Below are 20,158 nucleotides of genomic sequence, written 5' to 3' on the forward strand. Positions count from 1 at the left end.
GTCTTCTTTTTTTCTTGTTCTGTGCCTTAAATCTTTCCCTCTGCAGCTGGAGATTATTTTAACTACCATTAAATCAGAATGTCCACGTAATAAGCAACGTTCCTCACCACACTCCCATTTTTCTGTTTTTGCCCTTCACTATGAAAGGGTTTTCATGTAGTTTTGCAGTGTTTATGTTGAAAGATATTTTGGCAAGACTCAATAAATTTTATTTTATTTTTAATCAGCTATAAATCAGATATAGTGACATTTACAGTAGTGGTTCCACTTGAAAAATATTCTTTAATGTCTTAGCTTCACAGAGATACCAAATGTTTGAATATACACTTTATAGCTATCAAGCTGTACTGCATTTATATCAGGTATGTCATTTCAGGCCAAGATTACTCCTAAACCCCTGTCGGTTTGAATGGGGTTAAGACTTAGTGCAATGGCTCATCTGTTGCACAAGTTGTGTGTTTGGAGAAACACTATGATTAGGAAATTCACATGCTGTTCTTTCCTTCCAAGCCCCCTTTGCTCTGAACACATTCTTGGAGCAAGATCAATAGATCTGAGGGCAGTTCTTGGGCCAGTCAGCAAGAAAAAAAAGTCATGTGTCTGCTGTCTTGGCACTGTGTCAGGAAACATTTGACAGTGTGACCCCGGGGCCCAGTAAAAGCGCAGCAGGAGAGATGTATATAAATCTCTTCCCAACCACATGGGGCCACAGTCGACTGTTTTAACTGGATCTTCAATAAGAAGGTAAGGAAAGACATTCAAGAAGGGAAGATACTATAGATTCATTAACAAAGATACAATATGTAACCAGTAGTGACATAAAAAGAAATGTTATTAACAGCTTAGAATAATCAGCAAGAGTTTCTAAAAGTTCTACTTCTACAGCTTAAAAAACTGCTTAGATGGACCAATTCCTGGCTCAGTGAATCAGCTGGAGGCTATGGTGGATCTAAGAGCTCACTCACCCCTATTGTTCTACTTGTTGTTGTCTTTCTCCTCGTTTAGGAAAAAGAACAACATTACTTAAAATCCAAAGTTTTTATTCACAGGTCCTCACTGCTAAACAAGTTAAACAACTAATTAGCTGCTCATATTTAAAATGCACATATTTCACTATAACCTTTAGAAAATTACTGCAATGTTTTCCTCAAAAAGGTTGTTTTAGATAAATTGTAAACATGCAAACCTTTATAAAGAAAAAAAAAACATAAAAATACTGGAGACAAAGGGTTGAAGTGTCTTCTAAACTAAAATTTTTTTATCTAAACAATACGCTTCCGTACTTTCTTCCATGATGGTAAAGCTTTAAAAAAGTACAAATTATTATAAAAAGAAATTGCAAGTTTATCTGATAATTGAGGGAAGAGACTAAGAAAAAGTATACTCACTGATTTTAAGTTCTTTTCTTTTGGTAAAGTAAAACATGCAAAACAACGCGAATGCCCTTATATGTTAAAAAACAAGGTATGAGGCAAAAAACAGTTACAACCAGATAATTGAAGGTGGAAAAAGTTCAACCGTTCTATGTACACTTTTCAGAGTCACTATATAGTTGCTTGGAGTAGTTGTTAGCTTGATTTTTCAATAAGAACTACTTCTAGATTCTGATTGTGTATATAATATAATCCTTGTTGATTTGGAATGATTTATACTCTACAAGCATTTGTGACATCACTTCTGTTGTTTCTGACTTTTCCAATAGATGAATCTTCAAACTGTCCACTCCATCCTGCTGGCCATATCTTATTCCCAGGCTTTCCAGTACACCGAGCTGGCACAGTATGTTGATGACCATCAGGAAGAGTATGTTGAGGTACAAATTTTCCTGTAATCACTTACAACACTGACGGGCAAATTCACTAATCTGTACTCTATGTTCCATCTTTTGCTCATCTTTCTTGCAAGTTATTTGCCTAATCCCTCCACAACACATGCCCAAAACAGACTGTTTATTATACACACGCATCCGATCCAGCAGATCTGAACAGTTTGGATCTATAAAAAATCAAATCAAATAAAAATTGGAGCAGGTCTTCTGTTGCAAGATACAGCCTGTTTGCTTGCTCCCTGCTGTGGACAAGTGTCCTCTCAGCCTCAACCCAACAGCCAAGCATGGAATAGTCTCCATCGTATTGTACAATGACAGAAGGTCTCTAATTTATTTAAGATCTGTCTCATAAAATCTGCAGGTGAACTCATTTGTTGAAAGGTTTCACAGTGACAATAGGTAACATTTGCTACATTATCACACACAGTGTGTAGGACACAGTGACTTACACCAGCTGTGTTCTGTAATCTCTGGTTGCAAAACCAGCAGCGCAGCAGAACTATGTTTCTTCTCCTGCGGCACAACTACCAGCATCTTTCAGCAGACTTAGGTTGTGTTATGCAATCTGCACAAAGACAAATTAAAACCTCTTTTCGAAGAGTGACCTGGCCAAGACGACAGCTCAAATACACATTTAAATACATCACACACAGTAAAATTATCAGTTTACAAAGTGCAGTCATAACATCCAATCATGCTTTGTACGCTGTCATTTATAAAGGATTTGAATTCCGCCAGAGTTAGGAGTTCTCAATTTCAAGTCCTTTTGACCATTCCAGGTCGATGTGGCAGAGTATTTAAAAGCCTTTTTTTTCCAGTTCAGTTCTGATTCTCTGGATCTGCATCAGGATAAAGTCCTGAGAACACAGGCCACGTTGCTTATACAATTGCTAAATGTTTTATTTTCATGTGGGCAAACTGCATCAGCACAGGGACGGTATTTGCTTGGCAGCTCACATTCAGGAGAAAATCTTCTTCAAAGGCAGTTTGAAAACTGAATGGAGGCAAGATTTCAAAATTTGGCTTTAGGTTTTGAAGTGTAATGATTCTAAATCTATTTCTTTTATATTTGATTAAATGATCTAAACATAGTTAGGTCGATAAATTGAAAGCTTAAAATTTCAAAAACAAAACCTTGAATACAATAGACACTTAATATCTTGAGAAATGTTAACACAGAGTTGGTGAGAACATAAACATTCTTTGAACAGCTTTATTTGCCCAATGCATTCCAAATCACTTATGTATATGATGTGCATGTTCCACTTTGGCATCTACCGCCGAAGGTTTAACACCTGGTACCTGGGGGGATATTTCATACCTGCTGTGACAGCAATCCATGTCTATTGCCACTGAATTCTTGTAGAGTAGTGTGGGTACCCATCTAAAGCAGTCATTGGGTGACAGGCAGGGTACTGTTACGACCAGAAAGGACCCAGAATTCAACCAAGACAAGTAGTTAATGAATAAAGACAGTTTATTTAAAGTTAAACTGCAGCAGGTCGCGGGGTAAATCCAAGGCAGAGTCAGGGCACAGATCCAGGTCTAGTAACAGGCAGGCTTACAGATCTGACAGGGGTTAGGCAAGCTTAGAGAATCAGGGAGCAGAACAGGTCAGGTAAACAAGCAGGCAGGAAGTCAGGAACAAAACGCTGGATTAATCTTACCGATGGCTTGAAATGATCTGGCACTAGTGTCTGGTCTGAGGGCAGATGATATAGCAGATGGAGCAGGTGGACCTGATGAGCGTAGATGAGACCGGGGTGGAGCTTCACAGGAGTGTATAATAGTAATCAGACCAGCACTAGTGCCGAGATCATGACAGGCACGTTGTGGAGTCCCTCACTGGGAAACACAGACTCAGAGGACAAAAAAAACATGCACACAGGCACCCACACCTAAGGGCAATTTGGAGAGACCAGTTAACCTAACAGTCATGTTTTTGGACTGTGGGAGGAAACTGGAGTGCCCAGAGAGAACACACATGTGCACAGGGAGAGCGTGCAAACTCCATGCAGAAAGACCCAGGCTGGGGTCAGAATCCTGGACCTTCTCTGCTTGCAGTTCAAATGTACTACCGACTGCAGCTCCACTTAGTAAACCAACGACTCAAAGTAATATTTCACATTTCACTTATAATTTATTGTAAGGAAATCTGGTTATATTAACCAAATAAATAACTATGAGCAGGAGTAGTGTTCATGAGCTCTCAAATTTTAAGTCAACTGACATGAGACATTTTATGAAAATGTACTTCTCATATTCATTAAAATGCTTCACTACAACAAAAAACACACTCCTACTTTACAGTTTAATGTCATGTGTATCATATTTAATACATGAGTTTTTTAAACCTCTATGTTATATGTTTGATATTTTCTTCTCGAAAAACCTGATGTAGTGCAATGCTACCTGTACTTCACAAGTTACCGTAAATAGTATATTTACGTCTAGTGGCACACTGTAACAGTGGCAGTAGTCTATAACCTTTAGAGTGCCCTGTGATGTTCAGAAAGGTTTGCATTGACAACTTCCCAGTGTGGGAAACCAGATGCACTGCACAGGCGGTGATCTCTCATGCACAACACTGGTGTCATTTAAACTTATCGCCAGAGGGGGCAGACGTCTGCAAAAATCCTGCTTACGCTATGCTCCTTTCAAGGAGCAATAAGCAATAATGAATGATTTTAAATAGAAAGGACTAAAAATAGTGATGTGAACAACTAAGGGTTATCTTTTTAGATGGAATGTGGTATGAAGTCACACACCATCTCTGTGTTGTTCTCCAATCTCTTGTTTACTAAGCCAGGTCGGGCACCCGGCCGTGCATGTATGTCCATGTGAACAGCTGCCACTCAGGGCGTAGCCCCTCCCCGCCCATAAAATGCCACAGTCGGAGCAATGCAGCATAGGAGCAAAATAGAGGCGAGTGCATCCAGTGGATTGAAACGTTCTCTTGCTAGCAGAATTATAAAGTTCTGCATTATGAGTTACATGGTCCTCAGAAAGGTGATGCTGTTTTGTTGTGTATTTTTCCTTTGCAAATATGCGCATATGAGGCGACAGGTGAGAAGGGGAGGGAGTGGGGGGAGCTAGCTGGAGTAGCTAGCTGGAGTGGAGGTACAGAGAGGCGTTGTTTGTCACACATCATGCTTTGGTCTACAGACAGTGCTCAACAGCCAACCTAGTGCTGACATTTACTTTTATGTTTGGTTTAGACAAACAAACTGTGTATAATAAATGACACAAATATGTCTAATGTATCAAAAAGTATACAAATTATGACTCCTATGTGCAAATCGCTATCCATTACTTTGTTATAATGTTCAATAAACACTCCATTTTCAAAAAATGGGGATTTTCTGACAATCATTTCATGGTTCAGGCTTTACAGGGTTAAGTACACAGGTATGAAATGACACGTTTGAAATGAAAGTAAGAAGGATGGAAATGGTGACCGGTAGGACATGCGGCTATGAATTGCCTAAGCTTTTGAATGACTTGAAAAAATGGCTTACTGGATTCAACCCATGACTTTGCTTGGTTTTCCAGGCTCTTAGGGACTGGGTTGCAGTTGAAAGTGACTCAAGCAACATTTTCAAAAGACCCGAGCTGCACCGCATGATGGAGATGGTGGCTCAGAAGCTGCGAGAGATGGGAGGGACTGTAGAATTGGTAGACATCGGAGAGCAAGAGGTCGGTGTCAAAACCCCCATGTCGCTGCTAAAGTGACTCCCTCACCTGCTTTTCACAACATTTTTTTTTTTTATAAAGTGTAAAGTTTCTCATTCTTGCTTTACCAGGCTAATACATATTCTGCATTTCAAACAGGGGTTGATCAATTGTAGAAGACAAAATCTCTCTCCTTCTTAATATACAAGACACATCAAAGCTGCAGCCTGATTAACCATTAGGCTCATGCACAAACCCCCTGGATGGCTGGTGCTAAAAGTTAATAAAAACAGGATCATGAGGAGAGACAATTTTAAACACCACATGCTGATCCAACTGACAGCATCAGCTTCTGGAGCTCAGATTCCTGATCCAACTAAATCTAAACATGCAACCTTAAAAGTATGTTTTCATCACCAATTACTTTTCACTCTCTTTTCATCCACTATTTTTTAAGCAATGAGAACTGTTATATTGAGCATCACAGCAGTTAAAAATAAACTTCAAGGGATGCTTCAAATTTTATAAAGTTGGTTCTGAACTATAATATCAGCTAAAACAGAGAACAATTATCAGGAGTACCTACTATCACTTGCAAACACAAAGCTCTGTAAGAAACTAAAGTATTGTCACACTTCAAATAAAACCTGACATAACTTTACAGTGCCTCATCTTTTCCTTATATTAAACTGACAGGATATCGTCATTTAAAAAAAAAAAACAGGAACAAAACTAGACTAATCTGTTTTCTTTTTCTGAGAGCAAACGTTTCCTCCCTGCATACCATGAAAGTTAAACTTGTGAAGTCTCTTTTTGATAGTACAGAACAACAATAGTAAAAACCTATTTTAGGTCCTGTGATGATATCTTTGGAGACTTCTTTTAACAGCTTGTGGTCTGCTTTTAGGGGAAGTTGCATGGGCAACCAAACCTGGGTCTGCCGGCAGTTGTTCTGGATATCCTCCACTTGAAAAATATTTTCCATGCTATGGCTGATTTTAAATCCTTTTGAGAGTATTGTTAATCCTTTACCAGACTCATTAGCTGCTTCAGTTTTCTCTCTGAAGGTCCCACCCACCCTTTGGTTGTCATCATGATGTTCACTCCCACATCAACAGCCAGGAGCACCAAACTAAATGCCTTACGTTTAAACCGAGCAAACATAACTTAGCCAATTTACAATAAACATTGGTTTTGTATAAGCGTTTTTCCATTTGGGATGGAAACAGCCAATCAGAGCAAGCAACCCTGGTCAGATCTGGCAACCCTGGTCTTTGCTGATCCTGAGAAAGGAATTCTCTAAATCTCCCCTTATTTCTAATCTAAAAAAACAAGTATCCTACTTCTGTTCAGGATCTGACACACCTTTTTTAATCTGCTGTGTATGCTGCCACCCTTTTAATAGTAGTTGTGCTGACACTATTGGCACACAAAGTCACAAACATCTGGTATGCACACACTAAAGTTAATTGGTTAGGTCTGATTTAGGGCTTCCTACAACCATTTTTCCAAGGAATCCTCTGAACACAAATGTCTTGGACTTACTGCATTTTCTTAGCACACACTCCCCTCACCAAATCCTCATGCCCTCTTTTTATTTCTGAGGAAATAAGGTGTGTACAACATATATCATTTCTACAAGTTGCAAAGAGGATCACTTAACTAAACAGAGTAATGCCTCAGTAATTAGGCACAAACCCCCTCTTTCATCATAGTTAATCACTGAACCAGACACAAGACTTGATTCTGTTGACAAAAATATTTTACCTCACTTTATCTAGTAACAAGATGTACTGATAACCTACAGATTCTTAACAGTTTAATATGGTTCTAACATAGCCAGATATGAATCTTACATGATGATACAGTTTAAAATGATTAGTATTATACTGTTTAATATATCATTAGTTGTTATACAACAATATGTTTGGTTTTTCTATGAACAACTATTAATGCCAAGGGCATTTATTAATACAGGTAGTAATTTTAAAAGCTAGCAATTTTTCAAATTATCAAGTTGGGGCACCACCTGATTAACAGAAATCAGTCTCTGTGTTTTTATGAATTTTTCGGATGACAAAGCGCACCAGATTATAAGGTACACTGTGAATTAACGTGTGTGTTTTGTCCACACATAAGGCGCGCCGGATTATAAGGCGCATTAAATATTCTTCCCAAGTGTGTAATATCACTCCACCTCTCCACGTACACAGCTCTCTCCTGAGAGAGGGAGAGTTGGACTACACTGCCCAGTTTCTGACATAAGGCTAAAATAAACTTAAATTTTTATGTTGAATTAATTTACCAGGTTAATTGTTGCTAGCGCAGTGCTATCTAAAGGCACGGTGCTGCCTGAAGGCTCCCACATACTAGGGTACTGTGCGCATATTCTGAGCTGCGTGGACTCCGTGCAGGCTTTCCGCACTGGCTCTCCACAGATGTTTTACCCTTCATAGTTGAGCGTACTATTGCCAACATTTCTTGTGGCAAATTCCTACAATTCTCACACTTTCTATCAGTGGGACGAAGAGGCAGAACGGATGGTAAAATGTGTGATTGCTAGCTGAGCACCTAGAGCCGTTTCTTTTCCAGCAGGCTCCCACCGCACACCTATCAGTGAGAGCAGGTAGGCTACAGTAGTGCTTTTTATGATCTGATTATGTACTGATTACAATCCTGTCTCTTTTTAGTTGACATTCCATTTGTCATAGTTTTGTGGAATGAAGACCCAAAAACAGACCATGGTTAAGTCACAGCCCTAAACAACAACTAAAGCATGAACGGGCAGAGAAACAACTGGGGGTGATGAACAGGAGGAATTAGCCATAAGAACATTAAACCAAACTATTTAAATACCGGAAGGAGAGGGAGAGAGAAGGCATGAGGACCGGGTAGAATAAATCAGCTGATAATGATTACATAGTTGTGGAAGATGAAGGTGATTAGAGAGCTGAGGGAGAGGGAGAATGATAGACACTAACTGAAACAGGATTCATACTAAACACACAATAAAGGATAAATAATTAAAAACAACATGATCCAAACACAAAGTCTAAATGCAAACACCCAATCATATGACAAAATTATACTTAAACGACCCACTGAGTGCTACCAAAAGGGATCCCCTGTCTATCTTCAAGATAGTCTTAAAGACCGACCCGGAAAGAGTGAGGTACAAGCCCTGTACTTCACTCTTTGCTTGCATTCTATTTCTACACTGTCTCCCTGGTCAGCTCTGACACAACCTGACTTGTTGTCTTCCTTGTATGTAGATAATTGCTAGCTATATTAGTTAATGCCTTGTTATATCCTCATTTGTTGGTAATTTTGGATAAAACTGTCTGCCAAATCCATAAGCATAAACTTAGACCCTTTAGTACTGGTTTGCATGTGTACTATATTATTTCCAAATCAGGGGACTAATGAGTAATTTTGTGACAATGTGGGAACAATAACTTTGCCTTTGTACCTGAAGCTTCCAGATGGTCAAACATTAGCCTTGCCAAAAGTAGTGACAGCTCAGTTTGGGAGTGACCCCAGCAAACACACAGTGTGTGTCTACGGTCATGTGGACGTCCAGCCGGCAAAGCTAGAGGATGGCTGGGCCACCAATCCATACAACCTGACAGATATCAAAGGTAATGGGTTTCAAGCCCCTTAATCCTATTTTTTTTTTTTTACATTTTGAACTGATAATGATTTCTTCCCGTGGAAATATGTTTCACGCAGAAAAATATCAAATCATCAATCAAAGGACACCTAACCCTTAATGCCTGGATTTATGTCCCAATACAAAATTTTATTTGTGTTGTTGGCGTTAATAAGATGTTAATAAGTGATTATTAATTAGAACATTGCAGCTACAATTGGTGTAACTTTAGTTGTGATGCTAACTAGCGACAAGGCAGATTTTCAATCTCAGTCCGTGCATTTGTTAAACTGACTCTCGCCAGATGGATTTCGTTCTGTAGAGCTCCACACTGCTCCACACATCCATCTTGAGAGGGATTTCAATACCACATAAAATGGATGAGCCAATCAGGATCACCGGGCGGGATTTTCCTAGATGTGACTTTTTGGATTCAGAATCAGAATCAGAGATACTTTAACAATCCCAGAGGGAAATTACTTAATTGTTGTTGTTGGATTCAGACAACAATGAGACAACAATGCTACATGCTCTTACTTTCATCAGAGAACTTTACTTTGGACGGCTCAGCAGAAGTCCAGTCCTTTTTGTCTTTAGACCAGGTTAGATGCTTCTGACGCTGTCTCTTGTTCAAGAGTGGCTTGACCCAAGGAATGCGACAGCTGAAACCATGTCTTGCGTCTCTCTGTGCGTGGTGATTCTTGAAGCTCTGACTCCAGCTGCAGTCAACTCTTTGTGAATGTCCCCCACAATTTTCAATGGGCTTTTTTTCACAATCCTCTCCAGGATGTGGTCATCCCTGATGTTTGGAGACTTTTTTCTACCACATATTTTCCTTCCCTTCGCCTCTCTATTAATGTGCTTGAACATAGAGCTCTGTGAACAGCCAGCCTCTCCAGCAATCACCTTTTGTGTCTTGCCCTTCTTGTGCAAGATGTCAACGGTCGTCTTTTGGACAACTGTCTAGTCAGTGGTCTTCCCCATGATTGTGTAGCCTGCAGAACTAGACTGAGACCATTTAAAGGCCTTTGCAGGTGTTTTGAGTTACTTAGCTCATTAGAGTGCTCTGTCAGGAGGACTGCACACTGCAAGTCAATGACTCAATGCAATCTGTTGGGTTTCCTTAGATATCCTTGGGTAAAGCCAGTCTGTCTGTATGATTCAATAAAATTGACTTTATAAAGTGCCTGTTGTGAATTGACACTATGTAAGCAATGAATTGAAATGCATCTAACTGGTGAAACATCACCATACTGCATAGTCTCAGGTGCTGCCACTCTCTTCCTTTTTAAATGAAAACAGTGTTAGAAAGTGAACAGCTTTCGAAATTGATCTAAGTAGTTTCTGAACAACCACTGCTTTTTCATCATTACAGTGTTTCAAATCGAGCTAAATACCGCAAAATGACTTTGCTGCAAAGTTCCATGAGGTCATTTTTATAATAAGAAATCAGTATGCATACACCACCTTGGCTGTTTTCAGACCAGAACAGATGCAAAGCTAACAAGTGCCAATGTCCACATGGGGCTAATATATCTGATCTCTGTTCAAATATCTCAAGAATGACATGATTGGTGAATAGCATTTTGATTGTCCTCACCTATAGGGAACTCAGAATCTGGAGAGTCTTACAAATGCATATTCTTTTATGCCACTGTACTTTCAGGTAATCTGTATGGAAGAGGAGCATCAGACAACAAGGCTCCAGTTTTAGCCTGGATCCATGCAGTAAAGGCTTACCAGGACCTCAGTATGGTGAGAGAAGCACACTGACCCCTGAACAGATAAAACTAAGTGGGCTAGATAGCAATAATTCGAACTTCAACTGCATTTATGTGGCTGTATTTTTATATCAGTCTTCCCCAAACAATAACTGCATTTATTCATGTTACTCTCACACTCTACTTCTGGTTCAAACAGGACCTGCCAGTGAACGTGAAGTTTCTCATTGAGGGCATGGAAGAGACAGGCTCCAATGGGCTGGATGCCTTCATCCTTGCTCAGAATGACACTTTCTTCTCATACGTGGACTACATCATCATTTCTGACTGTGGCTGGCTGAGCAGACGGCCTGCCCTAACCTACGGCACCAGAGGAAACTGCTACTTCTTTGCTGAGGTTGTAAATCTGTTAAATTTCCCTTTAAATAATTCATTATTGAAATCTATTCTCTATATTTAAGAGTTACTGTTTCCTGTTTGCAGGTTGAAGGCCCTAAACAGGATTTACATTCTGGTGTTTATGGAGGCACGGTGATCGAACCAATGACTGATCTCATTGGCATTCTTGGTGGGTCTCATGACCCAATCCTAACCTTTGTTAGGCCTTTTCATTTGCTTTCCTGTCCCATCTGGTATTTTATGCAGCTGTTTTCTTTTGAGAATAAAGAATTCTCATCCTACCATCTAAACAGCCCCCTGTGGACTAGATGAAGAGCTAAAACAGCAGTCCCTTTTGATGTTTAAAGAAGACATCCCTGTAAAATGCGGGTGGTTGTTTAAAACTTGTTAGCTCAGTTATGGGACTGAATTATTACTTCTCCAGGTTGGTTAAAAAAAGCAAAATAAGAAATTGACATGTTAAAAGAAGTTCTAATCTATACGCTGTTGAATAAGTTATCTTATACATTTGGTTGTTGGTCTATGACTTGTTATTTATTTATTTATTTATTTTGCTTTGAATTTCATAATTTTCTAGCTCTATAACACAGTGATGGAACAATTTATTTTTAGTTTATTCTGATTTTTTTTTTTTTTTTTTTTGCCTTCTGTGTCACACTGAATTATTTCTGATTGTCAAACAAATGTTAATATCAGATGAAGATAACCTGAATAAATAAAAACACCAGCTTTCAAATTAAGATTTCACTTAAGGGAAAAAGCTATGTAAATCACCCTGGCCCTATGAGAAAGTAAATGCAACCCATGCTTTTTTAAATCATGAATTAACTATTATTAATGACAAATTCTAAATAGGTGAGTTTAATTTCAGTTGCCACATCCTCTCCAGATTACTGCCAAACTTGTAGAATAAAGATATCACTGAAATATAACCTTGATGGCAACACAAAAACTTCAAAAAAAGACTACAAGACTTCAAAAACCAACACTATTGGTCTGAAAATTGTCAAAAAACATTTATAAGGCTTTGGGAGTCTGGGCAACGATAATTGAGAATTATTGTCCATCAACTTAGAAAACATGGAACAGTGCTCACAGAGAGTGGTTTAAAATGGCCTCTGTGAGCGTGTCCCAAAACCACTGCTGACCATGAAGATCACAACAGTCTAGTACATTTACCAAGAAAACATCTTGATGATCCTCAAGACTTTTGGGAAAATATTATGTAGATTAATGAGACAAAAGAGGAACTTTTTGTAAGCTTTGTATCCTGCCACATCTGTGTAAAAACAAACAGCAATTTCGAAAAAGAACGTCATATCAACAGCCAAACATGTCAATGTCAATTTTATTTATATACATTTAACAACACAGTGTTGACCAAAGTGCTTCACACAAAGGTCAATACAAACAAAATACAATGTAATCAAAGGCAGCCGTAAGACAGCCATAAAAAACAGCAAATACAAAAAGAATGAGATAAAAACAAAGCTAAAAATAAAACATCAAACCCTCAATGCTGCAATGGAGCTCAAACTGAACCCACGTTAAAAGCCAGTGTAAAAAGTAAGTTTTCAGGAGGCATATAAAAGACTGCAGAAAGAAGGTTGTTTGTAGTGTGATGGTCTTGACTGAAATCAAAATGAAAGTTGTGGGGGGACCTAGTCAAATGCTTGAATCAAATCTAAATTAAATGATGCTACAAGCTTAAATCACATGTTATTAAACCCTCCAATGTGACTGAATTGATGCAATTTGTCAAACAAGAGTGGATCAAAAGTCGATCATAGGAATGTAAAATACTTTGGACATAAATGTCTGATTGTTGCTGCCAAGGGTGGAACTACCAGTCATTTGGTGTAGGGGTAATTATTTTATACCACATAGTGTCAGGTTGGTTTGGACGGCTTGAACAGCACTGCATTTGCGTCTGAGTAAAATATTCAGTAATTTCAATGTGAAAAAAAGAACAGAATCATGTGTTGGAATTATTTTTTTGATGTATGTTTTATATTAACAGGGATGGGGAGAAAAGTGCAGAAAAAATTACTAAAACCACTGAATTACTTTTCCCTCAGACACACTGATCAGCCCCAGCGGGAAGATTCTGATTCCAGGGATCCGGGAAGCAGTGGCTCCCCTCTCGGATGAAGAATGGAAAATGTATCAAGATGTTGAGTTCAACTTGGACCACTACAAAAACAAGACTGGTGTCAACCAGCTCATGTACAACAACAAGGTGGTAAAAACACAATCCTGAAAATAGTCCATCAGTTTTCTCTCAATTAAAGGAATGATTGTCTCTGTATTGCTATTCCAAAGGTGGACTTATTGGCCCATAGGTGGCGCTACCCCACCGTTTCCATCCACGGTATCGAGGGAGCCTTCTCTGATTCTGGAACTAAGACGGTGATTCCTGCTAAAGTTACTGCCAAGTTCTCCATAAGACAGGTCCCTGACATGGATCCAGCAGTAGTCAAGAAGCAGGTAACGTAGATAACTGCTGTAGAGGGATGTTTTTCTAGTGTTTTGCTTAACAAAAGTCCTCTTTTTTTGTGCTTTAGGTGACAGACTACCTTTATTCTGTATTCGCCAAAAGGAAGAGTCCTAACAGCTTGAAAGTTACCATGGTGATTGGGGCCAAACCATGGCTGGCTGATACTCAGCATCCTCTCTATGAGGCTGGAAAAGCAGCGGTTCAGAGAGGTAAGAAACCTACTTCAACTCCAGAGGAGCTGGATCAAGATGATTTACAGTAACAACATCAGCACTTTGTAATTGAAGCATAACAACACCAGAATTTACACAAAGTTGGGGGAGGTTGTGGCCGAGTGGTTAGAGCAGCGCGCTTGCACTCAGAGAAGGATGCAAGTTTGATCCCCGGTGCCTGCACTCTGGGTCCCTGAGCAAGACCCTTAACCCCCCGATTGCTCCCCAGGCGCCGCACAGTAGCAGCCCACTGCTCCCCAAGGGATGGGTTAAGATGTAGAAGTTAATTTCTCCATTGTGAGAAAGATATATATAAAAGTTCATTTTTTTTATACATGTATCTTTAGGTCATAACATTTTTGTTCATAAAATTGGTTCTTTGATTCTAAAATCTAAAAATAATGCTTTATTTTTCAGGTTCTGTATTTCAAAACCTCAGTTTGTTTTTACTTGTAAGTTACTGACCTCTTTTAATCTGGTTGTGAATGGATGTCTATTAAATGAGAGCATGCTAGGAGGGTTAGCTAGACAAGATAAGCAGACGCTTAAAGGTATACTATGCAACCGGGGCGAAAGTAAAAGTGCACTGTCGTAAAGATGCTCAGCTGTTCTGGTTTCTCCGTCAAGCCAGGCGCGGTTGTTTTGAGCTTAGCAGACAGGCGAACACAACGAATACAAAAGTCGAAAAAACGGCAGTACAAACAATGACTAACACAGTGAAAGTATGAACATGCACAGAGAGAGAGAGAAACCATTCCAAAGTTACTTACAATCGCATCAGCAGAAACACGAGGTCCGCGTCAGCCTTGCAGCCTTCTATGTTCACCCGTGTAGGACTCTTCTCTCTGTTAGAGCCCTTTTCTTCTTTCTTGCCTGCTCCAACATGGGCTTTCGCTGTTTTCTCGCTGGTTCCACCATGATAACTGCACAAATATCGCCACTGTGCTAGCAACCAGCATGCCTTTAACTGGGGGCGTGTAGCAGTTCTCGCCGTAAAGCAAGACCGACTTTCGCAGTCTTGCACGAGACTTCTGAGCCTGTGGGTGCGGGCCGAGGGCTCTTACAATTGCAAGTGCGGTATTTCCCCCACAGACCACCAGGGCGGCCGAGAAAACCTTTGTTCAACCTGAAATGACTCATTTAATCATCCAAAACGGTATGGAACACATTAATTAACTGAAAAATGTTGCATAGTATGCCTTTAAGCTCTTAGTTTCATTCTTCACCTCAGACACAGAAACTAAGTGTTAATGTACATTCTGTAACACAAACCAGTTGCTCTTGCTGTATGACAGCATTGCTCTCATTATTTGGAAATGAAAAGAATCAGATTGATGTGCTGCTAGTTCTAATATTCCAACCAAGTTGGATCAAGCCCTAAAATGTCTTTGAAGTATGTGTCCATTATGAAACACTTCCATTCTGAATAGTGCATTTGTACAAGGATCAAGGTTGTGGGAGTCCCTGTAGGTTTTGAAATAATGTTGTCGCTTTGTTTTTGAGATTTTAGGATCATCAGTTTAGGGGTACATCCAGTTCATTGGCTGCATCCTTTGAAGGCCGCATTTGTTGGCCAATTTTTCACGTCTTCTTCAAACATGGCTGACAAATGTGTCCTTTTTGAAAGATGGGTCCAGTGTATCCTTGGAGACCCACCCTATCCCATGATTCATTGTGGTTTGAAGAGAATTGTTCAAGCGGAAACGATAATGGTGGAGAGGATTGAAAAGCTGTGAATAAAGTTGGATGTATTACGCTTTCTGTGACATAAAAGCTTCTTAGCTTAGAGAAGTTAAAAAGTAAACCTGAATATCTGCTTGTTTTTTTTTGACACATCGCTTGTCATGGTATTAAGTTTTTTGACCCACATGCAGAAGACACTGAGGAGACAACGCAGGCAGAATTTAGAATGGTTTATTGAACCACTACAGAGGAGGCTATGTGGGGGTTCTTCGTAAACGTCTGGAACGAAGGGAATGAGGTCACACCTTGTGGACAGAGAACGAGAGGTTAATCTCTACCGCTAAGAATGGCAGGTAACGGTGAGACGGGAGGCTTACCGCAACTACGCAATGAATCCCCCATGGGGGGAATGAGCGGATGCTGCAGAAGGGCCGTTGGTGGTGGAGCGTCTGGGCTTGCAGTGGGACAGGTGGCTGCCAAGCGGGAAGGCTGATCGGTGGAGGGTGAGCAGGCTTCGGCCAATCGGGCTAGGAGACTGCGGCTGGACGACTGTCAGCTGGATGTCACGCTGGGAATGCGCTGGGGCGGTAACAGAAGTTCGACGGAGGTTTGCTGGGATCTTCAGGAGGGCTGCGAAGCGGGTCGGCAGTCGACCGGCTTGGCAGATACTTGCGAGTCCTGGGAGAGGTCCGGAGAGGGATCTGCAGCTGATCCAACCTGAGGCACAAGAGACAACGTTTACGCAGGGAACGTGAGACATCGTGAGACGTTGGCCGACTGAGTCATACCATGTATGGCTAACACTCTGGCAGTGAAGTGCTGACAGCCGTCTGCCTATAGGCAGCCACCACAGACCGAGGAAATGCCAAACACCTGTGATCAGTGCCTCCCAGCTGGTCAGCAGCCACCTGTGGGAGAGAGGGAGGAAAAGAGCTGCACCCAGCCTAGGCACAGCCGCAGAACCCTGACATCACTTAAAAAATGCTTGGATGTGCTCAGACATGTCCGCCGCTGCTGCACTGCTGCTGCCTCGCCTTGGTTGTCCAGCTAACCGGGTGGTAGAGGCTCTTTATGTCGAGAGAAAACTCCTATTTCTCCCGGCACATTGCTTTCAAACTCACGCTGGCTTTCCGCAATGAGTTATAAGCTATAATAATTCAGTCGGTTATCTAATGTCAATGTTTGGTTAATTCGTTATTATTATTATTATTTTCTACAAATTAATTGATTTAAACTTTGCTCAAAAAGTTATAGAGTTAGTGAAGTTATGAAAAATTTTACTAATAAATTGCACAAATAGTATTGGTCATCAATGGATTTTATTTAGTGGTAGATTTCTATATCATCATGAAATTACTTTGAACATTGGCTGATTAATGAATAAGTATAAAATTAATAAAATATAAATCAATAACATTTCAAATGAAAGATTGTGAGCTATCATGGATATCTGAATGGTAAAATTAAAATATCTGTAGTTAGTTACAGTGAAGACAGCGAGATTAACTTTCAGGCACCATTTGTTTGGTTTCACAACTGCTTCACACTGTATTGGTTGTTGGGCAACGGGACACCATCCTGGGCTGGAGTCACAATGCTGATGCTCTTCACAGGAAGGGTAAGAGCAGACTCTAACTCCTGAGGAGACTGAGGTCTTTTGGAGTGCAGGGGGCGCTCCTGAAGTTGCACTTGCATTCAGAGAAGGCTGCTGCTTCCCAGTTCAGACTGCCACTATGGCATCCTAAGCAAGTAACTTAACCCAGATGGCTCCCCAGGCCTTATAAAGCTGCCCACTGCTCCCTAAGAGAAGGGTTAAATGTAGAAGACAGATTTCTTAGACTCAGTAAGTTGTTTTCATCCCTGCTGTTAACTGCATATTTTTTGTATCTTTTTAATTTTTGTCTGTTGCTGTAGTTTTTGCACAATTATACATGCACACATTCTACACTTTGGCTCTATCGACTCAGTTGCACATTTCATGTAATATTTATTTTTTAAATAAATATACAGTAATTTTGTAATTTGTAATCTTGATTAAACTGCAATATTGTCCGTTTTGCTACTGATACACCTGATTTTCCCTGTTGTGGGACAATAAAGGATTATTCCATTCTAACAAGAGCACCAACACTTTATGTTGTCATCGTGCACTATGCTCAATGGAGGATGCCCTATATACCACCTTCTTATGGTCATCAGTCATGGTTTTACATGTAAAACTATTTCTCTATTGATTAAGTTATTGCCCTCTGGTGCCTGCACTAGATCTTAGCTTTTTGCAAATCCTTTTCTTACCCAACAATGGTCTGCATGTACGCCATACTATGTCAAAGTTGGATCATTACTGATCCTTTGTGTTTGCTAGAAAGTACATTTTCATGTTGATTTATTCTATAGACATAAATCAAAGAATTAAACTGACTTGGACAATAATCGTTGTTAATTTCTTTTATATGTATGTGTGTTTTTGATTGTATGGTTTTAATCTATCCTGTTGACAGATTTGTCATATGTTGTTTAACCTTTCTTCTCCTACAGCTGTTAGGCTTTACAGAAGATTGTTAACCTAAGGAAGTTAAGGTTTTTTTTATCAAATAGTAAAACAATGTAGAGTTTCTGAAAATTCCATGTATTTCTCCAGTAACAAAGAACATACAGTAAACTAAACAGCAGAGTTTTTGTGTTGCAGTCATGTATTTTTTTTCACAAATAATATGTGTTGGTTTTTCTTCAGTTTTCAACATGGATCCTGACATGATCCGTGAAGGCGGGACCATTCCCATCGCCAGAACTTTCCAGGATGTGACAGGGAAAAGCATCATCATGATGCCCATCGGAGGCTTTGATGATGGAATGCATTCCCAGAATGAAAAAATTAGCAGGTTTCTCCTCACTTAATTTCTACCATCTCCTTCCTCTGTCTTCTCAAGATGAGCTTAATTTTCAGTTTTGGTAAAGTGTAAGCTTTGGAGCCTGATGATAAAACAGTATAAGGACTGCAGGTGGTAAAAGAAAAAAGTTAAAATTTAAGTTATATTACAGTGGCTCTTAGAAGTCTACTCACCCCTTGCCATGTGTTTTTGACTTATAAACAAGACCATAGAAAACATTGGCACATATAATGTGACATATTTTCTGCACAATTCAACTGAAAAATAAACAAATCTTTTGGTTCAATAACCTACTTGCATATGGACAATGTTAGACAAATATTTGTTGAAGCACATTTTGATTCAGTTACATCATTTAAATTTATTTGGTTGATGGTAAACAGCAACATCTAAGCTGGTTTCTATTGAGCTGGATCACATAGTGTGGATGGACGGCTTTGTCCCAGTGGTGCCCTAAACTCTCATAAAGCTTTTGTGTAACATTGAAGATTTGTTTCATTTTACCATTCTTAGTCCATTAGTAATAGGCAAACATTGGCGCATTACTGTAAGACACAATATTTATTCCCATAATCTTCAGTCAACCATCATCTTTTTCATGCTTATTCATTAAATTAGACACAAAATGTATTAAAAAATTATTTTATAAATTATAATTTATAAAATGCAACAACCTATCATTGTGTATAAATAACATTTTAGGACTGACTGGAAGGGCTTAATTAAGACTTCAGATGAAATAACGTTTTGTGAGAAATGATAGCCAGTATGATTGGTTGATGTATCGACATTAATGTGTTTTGAATTGGATAATTGTTAGAGTAAATACATTTTAAGAACTCTTTAGTTCTCTGAGGGTTTAGGTTATGCCCATTTAAAACCTGAACCTTTTTATTTTTCCCTTACAGATACAACTATATCGAAGGAACCAAGTTATTCATCGCCTACCTGAATGAAGTTGCCCAGATCAAAAGCACCAGTGTGTGATCATTAAAGTATCTATCTATCTATCTATCTATCTATCTATCTATCTATCTATCTATCTATCTATCTATCTATCTATCTATCTATCTATCTATCTATCTATCTATCTATCTATCTATCTATCTATCTATCTATCTATCTATCTATCTATCTATCTATCTATCTATCTATCTATCTATCTATCATGGTAGGAATACTGCATCTGTTGTTGCTAATTTCTTCATTCCCTGTCTATGTTTGGTACTCGTTATGCTCCATATCATACTGTACTGTAATAGTGAAATACTGTAATTGTCCCACCTTGCGTAAATAAACCAATATAAAACCAATACATCTTAATTGAAAAATAAACAGTACTTTTGTTTAATGACTGTTAATAAGGAGTCACACGCCACATTGTTCATGGAGTAATTTATTGAAATTTTTTCACAGCTCTAGTGGCTCTCATTTTATTACAGTAGGCAGACAGGAAGGAGGTAGAAGAGGGGGAGAGACATGTGGCAAAGGACCGTGGGTCGGAGTCGAACCCGGGTCGAGGACTAAGGCCTCCATACATGGATCGTGCTACCCGCTGCACCACCTTAACATAAAATTACCAAATAGGTATTAATTCACATCCTTT

General features: G+C 39.4%; 1 protein-coding gene across 1 annotated transcript; it reads left to right on the forward strand.

Moving 5' to 3' along the window:
- The first annotated feature begins 630 nt into the window (after nucleotides 1-630).
- On the forward strand, nucleotides 631-19,641 carry zgc:114181 (M20_dipept_like_CNDP domain-containing protein). Its single transcript, XM_021308274.2, has 12 exons — nucleotides 631-744; nucleotides 1,703-1,813; nucleotides 5,381-5,524; nucleotides 8,976-9,138; nucleotides 10,816-10,904; nucleotides 11,070-11,267; nucleotides 11,354-11,438; nucleotides 13,348-13,508; nucleotides 13,592-13,756; nucleotides 13,834-13,975; nucleotides 18,396-18,543; nucleotides 19,461-19,641. The coding sequence occupies exons 2-12, from the start codon at nucleotides 1,703-1,705 to the stop codon at nucleotides 19,537-19,539; spliced, it is 1,485 nt and encodes a 494-aa protein (XP_021163949.2). The 5' UTR covers nucleotides 631-744; the 3' UTR covers nucleotides 19,540-19,641.
- The last annotated feature ends 517 nt before the right edge of the window (nucleotides 19,642-20,158 follow it).

The sequence above is a fragment of the Fundulus heteroclitus genome, chromosome 3 (assembly GCF_011125445.2).
Source record: "Fundulus heteroclitus isolate FHET01 chromosome 3, MU-UCD_Fhet_4.1, whole genome shotgun sequence".
Lineage (NCBI taxonomy): Eukaryota > Metazoa > Chordata > Actinopteri > Cyprinodontiformes > Fundulidae > Fundulus > Fundulus heteroclitus.

Coding starts and splice junctions, on each gene's coding strand:
- zgc:114181 (XM_021308274.2), top strand. CDS start 1,703: ATGAATCTTCAAACTGTCCACTCCATCCTGCTGGCCATATCTTATTCC. Junction 5,525..8,975: donor TAGACATCGGAGAGCAAGAG/GTCGGTGTCAAA, acceptor TTGTACCTGAAG/CTTCCAGATGGTCAAACATT. Junction 18,544..19,460: donor CAGAATGAAAAAATTAGCAG/GTTTCTCCTCAC, acceptor TTTCCCTTACAG/ATACAACTATATCGAAGGAA.